Raw genomic sequence first — 13,900 nt, forward strand, 5'->3', positions numbered from 1 at the left:
CCCCCCCCACCAGGTCTCCCAGAACACGCTCTGGGTCAAAATCACCATAAGCCAACTCACCAAATTTGACATATTTTGACAGTTCTTCCTACATATATTTATGACCATATCTTTTTTCCTTTTCCCTTTTTCTTTTATATTTTTTCTTTTTTCGGAACTGAGGATTGAAAACAGGGGCCTTCTACCACTGAGCTCCATACACCCTCAGCCCTTTATTTTTTAAATTTGAAACAGGATCTCCCTAAGTTGCTGAAGTTGGCCTCAAACTTGCAATCCTCCAGTCTTAGCCTCCCAAGTACTGGGATTACAGGTGTGCGCCACCACGCTGGGCTATGACCCTATTCTGTGTGTGTGTGTGTGTGGGGGGGGGTGTCTGGGGATGGAACCCAGGGGCATTCGACCTCCAAGCCACATGCTCTGCCCTTTTGATTCTTTATTTTGAAACCGGGTCTCACTGAGTTGCAGAGGGCCTCACTAAGTAGCTGAGGCTGTCTGTGAACCGCGATCCTCTGGTCTCAGCCCCCCGAATGCTGGGATTACAAGTGTGCGCCACCACGCCGGCCCTATTCTTGAATATATTCTTTACACATGTTCATTGCTGAGTATAGCAAACATGCTAATTCTTATTACGAACATATGCACTGAATACAGTCGAGGTAAATGTGGCTGTGGGCGTAATAACCTTATGAACACACTCGTGAATACGTTGTTCTTTGGCTGTATCTGACATGTCAGGGCTCCATATGATCTTTTCCCACATATAATGATTTCCTCATTTTATGCTTTGCCAACATTTTAGCATTTTTAGAAGAATTCCTTGGGGATTGTGTGTGTGTGTGTGTGTGTGTGTGGTACTGTGGATGGAACCCAGAGGCATTCTACCTCCGAGCTGTATCCCCAGCCCTTTTTTTTTTATCTTTTTATTTTGAAACAGGGTCTCACTGAGTTGCAAAGGGCCTCGCTAAGTAGCCGAGGCTGGCCACGAACCACGATCCTCCTGTCTCAGCCTCCTGAATGCTGGGGATACAAGCGTGCCCACCACGCCCAGCTAGGAGATTTTTTGAATAGCATAATCTCTAAAAAGCCATCCCAAGTCACAGAAATTTCTGTACAACTTTATAACTAAGTTTATGTAAACTTTCTATTGAAATATGAGATGCACAAATCATAAGAGCTCTACCCGGATCATTATCCATCCGTGTGTAATCAATAGGTTAGAAAATCAAAGTTTCCAGAACATGTTCTTTCTATGCTTCTCTCAAACGTTACACTTTCCAAACTATTAACTCCATTCTTCTCTAGAATCTTGAATTCTCGATTAGTTTTGCCTGAACTTCTATCAACAGAACATGACACGAGAAGTCTTATGCTGGCTTCTTTGCTCGGCCTTATGGCTGTGAGTTGTCCCCAGCGATACACGAAGCAGCGGGTTATTTATGTTCAGTGTTGTATATTACTCCACTATAGGGATATGTCATAATTTACCAATTCTACTTGCAATTTAAAAAACTGGAAACAACACAAATGTCCATCCGGAGTAATGCTGATGTTACCCATAGAGTATGTGTGTGTTCAGCTTAGAAACAATGATGAACCTCACATCTTATTTGTACAGTATCATAGATAATTATTTTAAACTGCATCTAAAGTTTTCTGAGAACTTTCAGTTAGCTGGCTTTCATTTTATCTTCATAAGCAGCACGTTAAGGAAGTACCCGTTTGGCATAAGCCAAATATCGTAAGATGGGTTTATCTTTTACCACTTTCAATATTCAAAAAGCATATTCTATAACTAGCAGCTAAAATCTCAGTGAGGAATTTGTATCCCACTTCTGCATGTTTGCAATAAATACGTAACAGCTAAGGAAGGCCCAGAACATCCGCAGAATGAAATACTGAAGTTTTCGATACAATCTGGCCCTCGTTTGTATTCCTAGCAAGTTATCACTTAAGGCACTGGAGGAAAGGATCAAAATGTCTTAAGGTTTAAACATTTTAAAAGCGATATTCGGTGAATGTAAAGCAACTTATTTTAATCAAATCAAAGACACCATCAACTGTAAAGCACGCTGTATTTTACCAACCAAAATGGGAATGTTTTAATTGATAACATGTTGAAATATTATCTTAGGTTCTTCTTTTCCAAAAAAAAGGACTCATTTATCTAAGATCCCTTATGTTTCCGACTTTTTCTCTTTCTCTTGAGCTTTGGCAACAAACTTAGCATTTCAAAACATATAGACACTGGAGAGTAGTCTAAAGGTGGAAGGGGAGGGGACTCAAGGGCAGCCAAGCAGGAAGGAGGGTGCTGGGCAGGATGAAGCGGGTCTGAACATGGTAGGAGAGGGAACTTAAGGGAGGACGCGGAGAGGGGATGGACCACGTTCCTGTCTGAGGTCTTTGATTACTTAGCAACTTCTTTCCGTGCTCGACGTGCAGCAGCACTGACTGGTCTGAGCATAAAAGCTAGACTAAATTCCAATTGCTGAGCCGTCTCCCTAAACTGCCCTTCTCCTGCTAACATATCAAAATTTATGAGTAGTCCCTGAGCTACGTTCAAATCTGCTGTGGATTGGCATTGTTCTGCAAATTCAGACTTCCATAATAAAAAATCACCTCCTGATAAACAGGCTCGGGCTATCTGTTTCCAATCAGAAGGACACAGAGCCTCCATAGAGAGAGATTCTAACATGGCTTGAGTAAAAGGTGCCGTTGGCCCATATTGAGCACAAGCCGTTTTTAATTCTTTTAATTGTTTGAAAGGAAAGGGTCCGTGTCCTCTAAGAACACCTCCTTGACCATCAGGGTCTTCAGTAACCGGGAAAACTCTGAATCCTCTAGTATCTTCTCCGTTTTTTGCAGCCCAATTTATAGCTGCTTGAAGCAGCGATATTAAAGATAAAGGTCTGTGTTTTTCAGTGCTTTGTTTAGCTACAGTGGGAGAATTTTGCAGGCTCGTATTGCTGATAATAGGAGAATATTGTTGAGGTCCTTTTTCACTATTTGAAGGAGCTATCTGATCTAATCGCTTAATTAAAGTCTCTACGGCTACTTGTAATCATTTTATACAAAATCGGGCCTCGGTGATTCTGTTTTTGGAATGTCTGGATAAGCCCCTAACTCATCTCTATGGTACCGAGCAGCAGTTCCTCAAGCTGCTCCTCTTCTTCAGTATCTAAAGTATCCTCATCTTCCTTAGGAAGTGAAGGCAAAGCACCTTCATGTTCTTAGTTTCTCTAACAAAAAGCATATCTTTTAACCTATGTACCAAAAACAAAAAACTAATCTTCTGACCTATTGTATATTACCACTCCCACGTTTCACCACCACGAGTCTTCGAGCGTGTTCCTTTTTTATTCAGCAGTGTCCTTCACTAGATCCTCAGTTTCAGAATTTCCCCGTACGGGCCACTGCCGGAGCCTGCCGGCAAAAATTCAGGTTCCAAAGAGAGGCACGGGGGTGAAGAACTCAACTCTTAAGAATTTGATTCTGAGAATTTTTCATTCTAACGTGGGGGAGGCACCAGCCTACTATCTCTACTGGCCGACCCCTGCTCCTAGTCAATATCTCTACTGGTCGACAACGGGTTCATTTCTCTTGAGGTATTATAGAGTTTCAGGTCAATTAACATCCCCGTGCTATCACCACCGGAATACAATAGAGACCAATCCAAAGCACATACATTACAGGTAGGTTAATGAGGACCTGCGTGCCACCACCACCTGATCTTCTCCCAGGCCTTTTACTTTGAACTTTCCATGACCCCAAACCTTGTTGACTCTGGGCGAAGGACAGTCGGCTGAATCAGAAATATTCTTTTAGGGGAAAACCTGAATGGCTCCCCACAGGGTGTAAACCTTAGGAAACCAGAGCAGGAACTGCCGAGCACGGGTTCCTTTAACGTATGGGGATATGTCAAGACGTCCTTCACTTTGCGGGATTTGGAGAGGCGAGGAGCATACTGGACTGGCGGCAAACTTGCTGGGGCATGGAGGAGGAAGTTCTAGGAAGAAGCAGCTTCCTTAATTCATAAAGAATGAAAGATAGCCTACTTGCTGAAGGAGCTGGGAAATTATTTTTTAACTCTTTCCTTCCCCTCTCCGTAGGCAAAACATTGTCATTGAATGTCTCTTGAGACAGAGCTGGCAAACAGGACTCAGAACGGGGCAATAAGATGTTTCTTGAATAAATGAATTAACGAGTCACTGAAAACCATACAGCCCCAGTCCTTGTAGCCACAAGTGGGGAGACATAAAGGGATAATTACATCCAGTGCTACGTGGATGGTAGCCGATGAGTTAATAATGACCTATAGAGTAAAGTCTAAGAGAGTGGCTTATCTTCCTTTTGAAATGAAGGAAGGACGATTATACATGGAATATGGCCAGGGAATTTTTAAGAAGTGTCAGGATTTTGAATGCAGCTTGAGAAAATATGCTCCTTCCTGGTAGGGAATAGTTAAGAACAAAATTACAATTAGCAGAACAAAATTCTTAGGATGAATTAGAATTTTGTGATCAATTAAAAAAATCTATTATTTTTACCTCTTCTGTTTCTGTGTGCTAGTAAAATGGACTGTTTACTGGTAAAATAGACTTATGGGATTCTATAGTGCCAAGAAACACAGACACGACTAAAAGGCCTTGCAAACATTAAAAACAAATGTCATTTGTGTGTACAAAGTGGAGAAGTTCATAAAACCATAAGCTTAAGAAACTATGCTTAATGCCCACCAAAAAGAATTGTTTTGTAGGAAGTTTGGAGCTGTTTCAAAAAGGAGACTAATTATGCCTAATACATAAGCCCAATTATTCTGATACATGATATTTAAAGAAATTAAATGATGTAAAAATATAAAAAGGAATATAAAGAATCACATACAAACGTATATGCACAGAAGGAATATAATAGTCTTTCTGTGTAAAGAAGGGTATTTCCAAATGTGTTTTGGGGGAGAGCTGGTGCATTCTAAGAAAGGGCTGCCTGGTGACTTGGCCTCTGGCGAGCTTGTGTGTCCCTGGAGGTGTGGGATGCCGAGAGGGGAGGCTCTACCCAAGAGGTAAAAATGCTCTGCAAGGCCTCCCTGGCTGGGGCTGCAGCATGTGCGGACTCCGACCTGGCCCCCTTCCCCAGCCCTCCTGCTCGCCTCCCGGGAGCTGGTACGCAGCCAGCGGCTGAGGCAGATGTTAGAGGTGGTCCTGGCCATCGGCAACTTCATGAACAAAGGGCAGCGTGGGGGCGCCTACGGCTTCCGGGTGGCCAGCCTCAACAAGATTGCAGACACCAAGTCCAGCATTGACAGGTGGGGGCCGGCTGCTTCCTTGCTTCAGTCCCACCCCCCCACCTCACGCTTCCCTCCCCTCCCCGCCTCGGCCTCCCTCCCCAGGACTCGGCGCCTGATTCCCTCAACATCCCACCCTGACTTCCTCCTTCCCTCATTCCCAGTTTCCTCGGTCGGTTCCTTACCCCGGACCTGTCATCCACAGAAACATCTCCCTGCTCCATTACCTGATCATGATCCTGGAGAAGCATTTCCCCGACATCCTTGACATGCCTTCGGAGCTGCGGCATCTTCCCGACGCCGCCAAAGTCAAGTGAGGCCCCTGACTCCCTTGTCCCGGCAATCACAGGCTCCCTGGTCTTTCCTGTGGGGATGGCAGCATCCCAGGGCCGCTTCCAGAACCAAAGGCAGTCTGCTCCTAAAGCCTACTTCAGTGATACTTCCAGCAAGCACCAACAGGAGAGTGGGGAAGTGAGCCACAGAAAAAAGAAAAAAGAAAAAAAAAGAATGCCAATAAGAGGGACCCCAGCTGCCACTGCAGACATTGGAACCTGGCCCCTAGGGGGCTCTGCAGGACAGCGTGGACCACTCAGTCTGGTTATTCCACCCACAGGAGAGAGCGCTGGGGTGATCACACAGAATCGCAGCCGGTCATTGGCTGAGGGAGTCCCAGGAGGACATAACTCTCTGGCCATGGGTACGAGCAGAGGATGCTGGCCCAGAAAGAGTGTTCACTCAGTAAAAACTCAGTGCTATACATGAATATGAGCAGGGTGCCACAGGCATCTGCCATGGAGGTCAGATCTTAACACGTGGGCCAGCACATGCCATCTTCCACAGACCCAGAAACGTGACGGATGGCTTACATACGATCTGGCTAAGCATCCCCTTTCACCACACACAAGACATCCGTCACCTCAGTCCACTTTCTATTGCTATAACAGAATATCTGAGGCTGGGCACTTTTTTTTTTAAGGAGTTTATTTGGTCTCCATTTCTGGAGGACGATAACACTAAGAGCACCCAGGAGCGTGGCTGTAGGACCCGCACAGACTATAGTGCAGCGCAGAGTCATCCTTCAAGACTGAGCAAGCGTGCTCCCTCAGCTCCCCCGTCCTCACCCAATAAAGCCACGATGCCTCGAGAGGTCCTGGCCTCACCCAGCCCGAGTATCTCCCAAAGACCCCACTTCCAAGAGTCATTCACTTATAAATTTGGAGATTGTATTTTTAATGCCTAATCTCTGAGGGAACACATTAAAACCCCAGCACACTGTTAAAAGCTGATAAGTATCACCTCTTAGTAATAAAAAAAAAAAAAAAAGTCTAAGGCGGGTGCCAGAAACCTGCTCACGTGCAGTAGGCCACTTCTGATCTGGAAGGATCTATGGACTAGAACTTCCATCCCTAGTATCTTGGAGAAGCATCGGCAGGCAGGGAGGAAGGTGACTTGCCAGGGCCACGTGTCAGTGTCGGGTCCTCTGACCCCCAGGCCACTGGGCTCCTCACATCCAGACCTCATGACGCTCCTGCCTCTCCTGTCTCCCCACAGCCTGGCAGAGCTGGAGAAGGAGGTGGGCAACCTCAGGAAGGGCCTGAGAGCTGTAGAGGTGGTAAGTACGTCCTTCAGCCTGGACGCTGCTGCCCATTGCTGACCCAAGGGTAGACCTGGATATCTCTGTAGCCCCAGCTCCTGGATGGGGTGGTTGAACAACTGGCACCTGGACAGAGCCCTCGGGGAAAGGTGACTGGATTATCTGGGGGCTTAAATTCCAATGCCCAGAGAGGAGAAGTCTGAGATTGTTTCTCTGTCCCTGTCCAAAATGATGTTCGCACGGCAGGCAGTGGAACAGCCCTGAATCTGGTGCCTGCTTATGTTTTTTTTTTTTTTTTTTTTTGTGTGTGTGTGTGTGTGTGTGTGTGTGTGTGTGGTACTGGGGGTGGAACCCAGAGGCTTTCTACCTCTGAGCTGTACTCCCAGACCTTTTTAATATTTTTTTTGGAAACAGAGTCTCACTAAGTTGCTGAAAGCCTCACTAAGTAGCTGAGGCTGGCTTCGAACCCGTGCAATCCTCCTGTCTCAGCCTCCCAAGCGCGGGGATTGCAAGCGTGCGCCACCACGCCCGGCTTTTTTGAAGATTTAAAGAAGTTTATTAGAAAGATAGAAATACAGAAAATAGAAATACAAGTCACCCCCCCCATTTTGGCATGGGGGGGTGACTTGAAATGAATACACCCTGGCGCCTGCTTATGTTTGATTTGAAAGGATGGGAAGCTGGCAGAGGGGCAGCTGGCTCCAGAGGTCTCTCCTCTCCCTCTTCACCTCATCCCTGGCTGTTTGCTGGAGACTCGGGTGCCTTAGTCCTCAGAATGCTATGTCCTCCGCCCAAACGGCGTGGCCGATAAATAGGAGACACTTACTTCTCCAGGCTCTGGAGTCTGGGCAGTCCAAGATCCAGTGGCCAGCCGACTCGGTATTGGTTATCTAACACCCCTGTGCTGCGCCCTCATGGTGGAAGGGGAGACAAGCCTCCTTGGGCCTCTTTTGTAAGAGCGTTCGTCGTCCCACCCACGAGGGCTCTGCCCTGATGACCTAACGGCCTGCCGCCTAGCGCCATTGCCTTGGATTTCAACATACGGACGCGGAGGCATATACCGGTTGGACCACGGCACCAGGCCTCTGGTCCACGCCATTCCTGCACGATGGCTGCTCTGGTCCTGGGCAAGGCCGGCCCAGCTTGGAATGCCCTCAAGCCTTCGTCTCTCACACCTGTGACCTAGAGACCCTTCCCATCCTCACTTGGGGAAGAGGAAGAGGGGAAGGGGAAGAGCCCTCAAGAGAGTCTTTACAGGAAGCAAGGGGAAACTTTCCCTCGCACGAGGCGGGGGAGGGTGGTTTCCACAGACCCAGTTTGGGGGCCTGGTGGCATGCTACTGAAGGTGTGGTCCAGGCACAACAGCATCCGCAGCAGCCGGGAGCCTCATAAATGCAAACCTCTCATCCATGCATGAATCCCTTGGGGGTCTCATTAAAATGCAGGTTCTAGTCCAGTGGGTGTGTGTTGGGCCGGGCCAGAGAATCTGCACTTATGAAGACTTTCCAGTTGATGCCACTGGCTTCAGACAACACTGGGGGCAGCAAGGCCCTAGAGAGAGAGACATAGCCGTAGCGGTGAGGGGAGGTCTGGCAGGTGGAGAGGCTGGCGACTTGGAGTCAGGGCCACCCCAGACGGTGACTCATGCGCCCTCTCTTCCAAAGGCCGACTTATGTCCTGTGAAGGACCCCTGGATTCCCGCCTGGTACTGGCTGGGTCTGAGTCACACCCGCTCTCCCTCCCCAGGAGCTGGAATATCAGAGGCGCCAAGTGCGGGAGCCCGGTGACAAGTTTGTCCCGGTCATGAGCGACTTCATCACGGTGTCCAGCTTCAGCTTCTCAGAGCTGGAGGACCAGCTTACCGAGGCCAGGGAGAAGGTGAGGAGCCCCAGGTGCCCCGTCCTCAGCCTACCCATGAGCCCCCCACTCCTCAGCTCAGACCCACATTGACACAACCCATCCCTGTCACAGAGGGCCCCTGGCTGACCACCCCAGAGCTGCAGAGTGCTGAGGAAAACCCTTGTGATCCCAGTGCTTGGGTCGAAGCCAGCCTCAGCAGCTTAGTGAGGCTCTCAACCACTTAGTGAGACCCTGTTTCCAAGTAAAGTATAAAATAGGTCTGGTGGTGTAGCCCGGAGGTAGAAGGCCCCTGGGTTTCATCCCCAGTACCACACACACAAAGTAAATAAATAAATTAAAAATTAAGGTGTGGATTCTTATTTAGGAAGCCTGCGTGAGACCTGAGATACAGCACTCCTAACGAGCTCCGAGGAGGTGCACAGGCTGGAGCCAGGGAGCAGCCTTTGGGCAGAGTCTCTCTGAGAGGCTAGCATGTGTCCTGAGCTAGAGACAGAGCTCTCAGTAATGTCTCAGGACAGTGCCTGGCGTGTGTAAATAGCCAGTCCTCTGCACCTGCTAACTCACTGAGTCCCACAGTAATGTCATGAGATAGATTCTATTTCCCCATTTTACAGTTTGGGAAACCCAGGAATGGATGAGGTAAATAAGTAACTTAGCCTCTGTGACCTCTGAGGTCCTGCTGGGCCTGACCCACGAGTTCCTGACCTTAGCAAGGGCTTCCCAACTCCAGATCGAGGACGTGGCTGACCTGGAAGTGGTCCAAACCCACCGCCCAGGTGCCAGTTTCGAGCTTCCCCCTAGCCTGCCCTTGCCTGTGTGACAATGGGGCTCTGGGTGCTCCTTCCCCGCCCCAGTGTGGACCGGGCTCTGCTCTGGCTGGATCCCCGCTACACAGGGCAGAGCCGGGCTGCGGGGGGCTCTCCGCCGACCTGCCCCTCCCTGCAGTTTGCCCAGGCGCTGACGCACTTCGGGGAGGGGCAGAGTAAGATGCAGCCGGAGGAGTTCTTCGGCATCTTCGACACCTTCCTGCAGGCCTTCTCGGAGGCCCGGCAGGACCTGGAGGCCATGCGGAGGAGGAAGGAGGAGGAGGAGCGGCGGGCCCGCATGGAAGCCGTGGTGAGGGCCGAGGGGCGCCGCTGGGGGAGTGTGCTAGGGACGGGGATGGACGGAGCAGGCCATGCTGCGGTGGCCGGCATTCGTCCCAGAAGAGAGAAACCACTTCCGGGCCTGGGGGAAGAGAACAGCACGAGGGGGTGTCCTGGGACTCAGGGGGGTCCCTGGTAAGTGAAGTGCGTCTGGGCCATGGCGGAGGACTCCAGCTGCCCCTCCTGTCCCCAGCTGAAGGAGCAGCGGGAGCGGGAGCGGTGGCAGCGGCAGCGGAAGGCACTGGCCGGCGGCGCACTGGAGGAGGGAGGAGAGTTCGACGACCTGGTGTCCGCCTTGCGCTCCGGGGAGGTCTTCGACAAGGACTTGTGCAAACTCAAGCGCAGCCGCAAGCGATCAGGGGGCCAGGCCCTGGAGGCCACCCGCGAGCGGGCAGCGAACGTGCCCCGCTACTGACTGAGAGCTGGCTGCGCAAGAGGCCAGGAGGCGGCCACAGCCCGGGGCTGAGCGGCCGTGCAGCCAGGCTTCAGACACTGGGTGCTGGGGTGGAGCCCTGGGCTGGGTCCCGGGGCCGCGCTGTGTGTGGACGGGCCAGGTGTCCGTCCCCACACTCAGCCTTAAGGACGCCTCGCACACTCTTGTGGTGCTTTCTGTTTCCTGGCCCCCAGATGCGTTCTCCGAGGCTGGCTTGGACATCCCTGGCAGGCCCGGGCCTCTGGCCAGGTAACCCCAGACCGAGGGGCCCTGACCTCCCTCCCCACTTGTCGGCACAGGACAGCTCCAGATCTAGACGGGAGAGGGCCATGGCCTTGTCCCTCTTGTGCAGTGGAGGTAATGGTGGGTGGGCCCCTGAGAGCCAGCTGGGAAGAGGTGGCTGGCTCCGTGGAGCACTGATCAGGGGCGAAGGTTCCTCTCCTATGGAAACAGAACTGACCCGATGCACTCCAGCTAGCTCAGCTCTGGAATGTTCCAGAAAACGACTGCGGAGACCGGGTCAGCAGGCCAGGCCAGCAATGCCTGTTCCTACAGTGCAGTCCTATGGCCTCTCTCCCTTCCCTACCCCCACACCTCCATGTTCTCTGATTCACAATCCAGAAAATGCACCCTAGGGCTCCCAGGAGCGTGGGACTGCCAGGTACTCAATGAGTCTGCTAAGGGAGAAGGTTCCGGAAGACCTCATGCCCCGGGCGCAGTGACCCTGCAGCTCCCCTCCCCCAGAGCCACAGCGGCCGCCGGCTGTCCACTCGCTGGCGAGCCCTCGGGACCTCCAGGCCTGGCTGAGGCTGGGCCTGCGGAGCCGGCTCCCGAGGGCAGCGCTAGGCCTGTGTTTATGTGCGCCCTTGCGGAGTGGTGCCTCCTGGAAGCATCAGGCGGGGCCAGGAGAGCAGGCAGGGAGCAGGGAGACGGGATGGAGGTGGCGCTGACCTTGAAGAAAGCACTGCAGCACAAGTGTGGACACGGTTGAGAAGCCCCTCCCTGCCCCTGCCCTGGTGCTCAACTGGGTTCTTCCTCTTCACTTACGAGGGGCCCGTTGGGTCTTCCTGGCATTGTGTTCACCTCGAGTGGTCTTGGTGGGCGTGCAGGATGCTGCCTCTGGACAGATCTTTCCATCCAAGGGGGCGAGGTCCACTCTTCCAAGGCTCCCATTTCCAGTAGAGCCCGCTTCACCTGAGCTTCCGTCCACGCGCTCCTGGTCCTCCCGCCTGCCCTTCCCGGCTCTGTCTTCCCCGTCTCTTGTCCTCCAACTCGATCCCCTGGCTCAGGTCGACGCAGTGGGTGGGCTGTTGGGCTGGGCTCACCCTGCAGCTGCCTTTTCCCTTCATATTCTTGGGGAGGGGCTGCAGTAGCCCCCGGGGAAGGAGGATAGGGTCTGTGAGCCCAGCACGTGCACTGGCTGGAGGGAGGGCAGGTGTGTTCTGGGTGAGGGATCTGAGCAAGTGTGAGGTTGTCCTGGGATGCAGTGAGGCAAGGGGAAGGCTTCTAGGAAGAGCTGCCGCAGAGACCTTGGTCACAGCCCCTGCTCACCAGGAGCCTCTGCGACGTGGGCAGGGCGTGGTCTCTTGAGTCTCCCATGCTGGCTGGGCTGAGTCAGGGAACAGCACGGGAGGGCCCGACTGTCCGACATACACATCCAAATCTTGGCATCCCACCTCCCCTGGGAGTTAGGATATGCACCCGGAAAGAAAAGGATACTGAAGCTATTCAAAGACACCTTCAACCTTCAGTTTGATTTCACTGTTTGCAGCGGACACAGATGTTGCTCCCGAGCCCAGCCTTCTCATGCCCAGACTTTTTTCTATTTATTATTTTCTAGGTCAGGCCAGTGGTGTTAGCACTAGATGCCACTGTAACCAGACTCCCAACGGTGCCTCGGACCATGGACTGTTGTGGTCACTCAGCAGAGGGCTGGAGCCCAGTGGGGGTGGCCGAGTCGGCCCTTGATGTGAAATGATCAGGCCCATAAAAGGCTCCTTGGTCTTGCTTCCCCAGAGCCTGCCCAGCCCTCCAACGCCTTTGGGTCGATTTCTGTAGCCGATTTTGTCTCTGACACAAAGTTCCTAGCCAACCTGATGCACTCCGTGGCCGCCGCACTTGCTCCCCTCCCACGGTGGACGTGTGTTTGGGGGGACGTGGGAGGAGAAAGCAGGGTCGGGTCTGGGGTCTCCCCACATCCATCCTCCCGCCCCTCCTCCAACCTTCATGCAAGGCTGCTCCAACTATCCCAGACGACAGACGGGGCTCATGTACAAAATGTGCAGCGATCTTTGTACCTGCACCTTTTTATAAGAATATATTGTAATACTAAAAGATATTAAATCCATACCGTCCCTACCCAGCCTGCATAGAGATGTGCGCTTCTTCCCATGAGGGATCAGGGTGTGCTGGAGCAGCCCCACCAGGGCCAACGGTTCCCTTTCCAGAACTTTGTGAGCTGTTTGACATGACATGGCTACCTTGAACTGGGAGTACTTGGGAAAACGGTGCTCTGTGTTACTAAGAGCTGGTTTGGCAAACCCTTGCCAGCGGGAAGAGGCCAGGGACACTGGTCAGGAAAGGACCAAGGAAGCCCATTAGCACCGGAGAACCCAGCAGGCCAGCGTCTGGGGCTGGGGAAGCCAGGGGCCTCTCAACTCTGACTCCACACAGCTGGTGATACCAGCAAGGGGCCTGGGGCACCCCCAACCTGACAAGATTCACCCCAAACATTTAAATCCCTCCCACTCCCCACAGGGGGAGAAGGCATATGGAGAACACACCCCATGGCTTTTCTGGGGTCTCTCCCTCTCCGCTCTGCCCAGGGAGCAAGTCCTGGGATGGGGCCGAGGGCGAGGCCCCAGCAGTGCGATGAGCCCCCAGACAGTCCTCGTGCTTGCCTCTCCAGCACTGATCAGAGCTTTATTTGGGTGCCATGAGGGTGAAGGTGACCAGACCTCCACCCCCTTTCCCTGATGTGTTCCAGAACAGAGGTGTGTGCGGGCAGGCCGGCAGTGAGCAGGGCCAGGTGTGGGTGGGTATGCGCCCCGAGTCCCTGCTCCCCTCCAGGCACCTTTGAAGAGGAGGGGCGGAGGGAAGGAAGCCAGCAATGAGTGGGGCCACGGAGCAGGAGGCCTGCAGTGTGCCGGGGCCCAGGCTCCAGCACATGGCCGGCCACGGATGGGCGGGGTGGGGCAGGGTGGGGAGGCTTCCTGGCGCATTCTTTACGCAAGCTGCTGCTTCTTCTCAAGTGGGTTCCTCTGCTTTGTGAGCCCTTATCCTCTTCCCAAGGAAGTAGGAGATGAGAGGACCCCAAGTGAGAAGTGGGAATTATGGGCTGGGCTTCCTGGAACTGGCCGTCTTCAACAGCGCACCAGTAACATGGCCTGGCTCTGCGTCCCCAGAGGCTTCAAGACCTGGGCTGTCCTCTCTGTAGAAAGGGGGCCTCACCAGTTATTACAAACCCCCAGCAGCAAAGGGACAGGTGGACCTGGGTCCGCACTCCGAAGGCACACAGGGACAGGGAGGGTGCCGACATCTTGCGCACCCCCTCGGGCTGGCTGGGCCCAGGGCGCGAGGTGCAGGCT

General features: G+C 52.4%; 1 protein-coding gene across 1 annotated transcript in view; it reads left to right on the forward strand.

Moving 5' to 3' along the window:
• Nucleotides 1–10,295, forward strand: part of DAAM2 (dishevelled associated activator of morphogenesis 2) — a gene marked incomplete at its 3' end in the record, with an annotated part of 40,365 nt that extends 30,070 nt beyond the window's left edge. The window contains exons 20-25 of the mRNA XM_080700570.1: nucleotides 5,134–5,302; nucleotides 5,487–5,594; nucleotides 6,833–6,893; nucleotides 8,622–8,753; nucleotides 9,681–9,851; nucleotides 10,074–10,295. Coding sequence (XP_080556696.1) covers nucleotides 5,134–5,302; nucleotides 5,487–5,594; nucleotides 6,833–6,893; nucleotides 8,622–8,753; nucleotides 9,681–9,851; nucleotides 10,074–10,295 — 863 coding nt within the window. The remainder of the gene's footprint in view (nucleotides 1–5,133; nucleotides 5,303–5,486; nucleotides 5,595–6,832; nucleotides 6,894–8,621; nucleotides 8,754–9,680; nucleotides 9,852–10,073) is intronic.
• Between the last annotated feature and the right edge of the window lie 3,605 nt (nucleotides 10,296–13,900).

This window comes from Muscardinus avellanarius (assembly GCF_963383645.1).
Source record: "Muscardinus avellanarius genome assembly, chromosome: 8".
Taxonomy (NCBI): Eukaryota; Metazoa; Chordata; class Mammalia; order Rodentia; family Gliridae; genus Muscardinus; species Muscardinus avellanarius.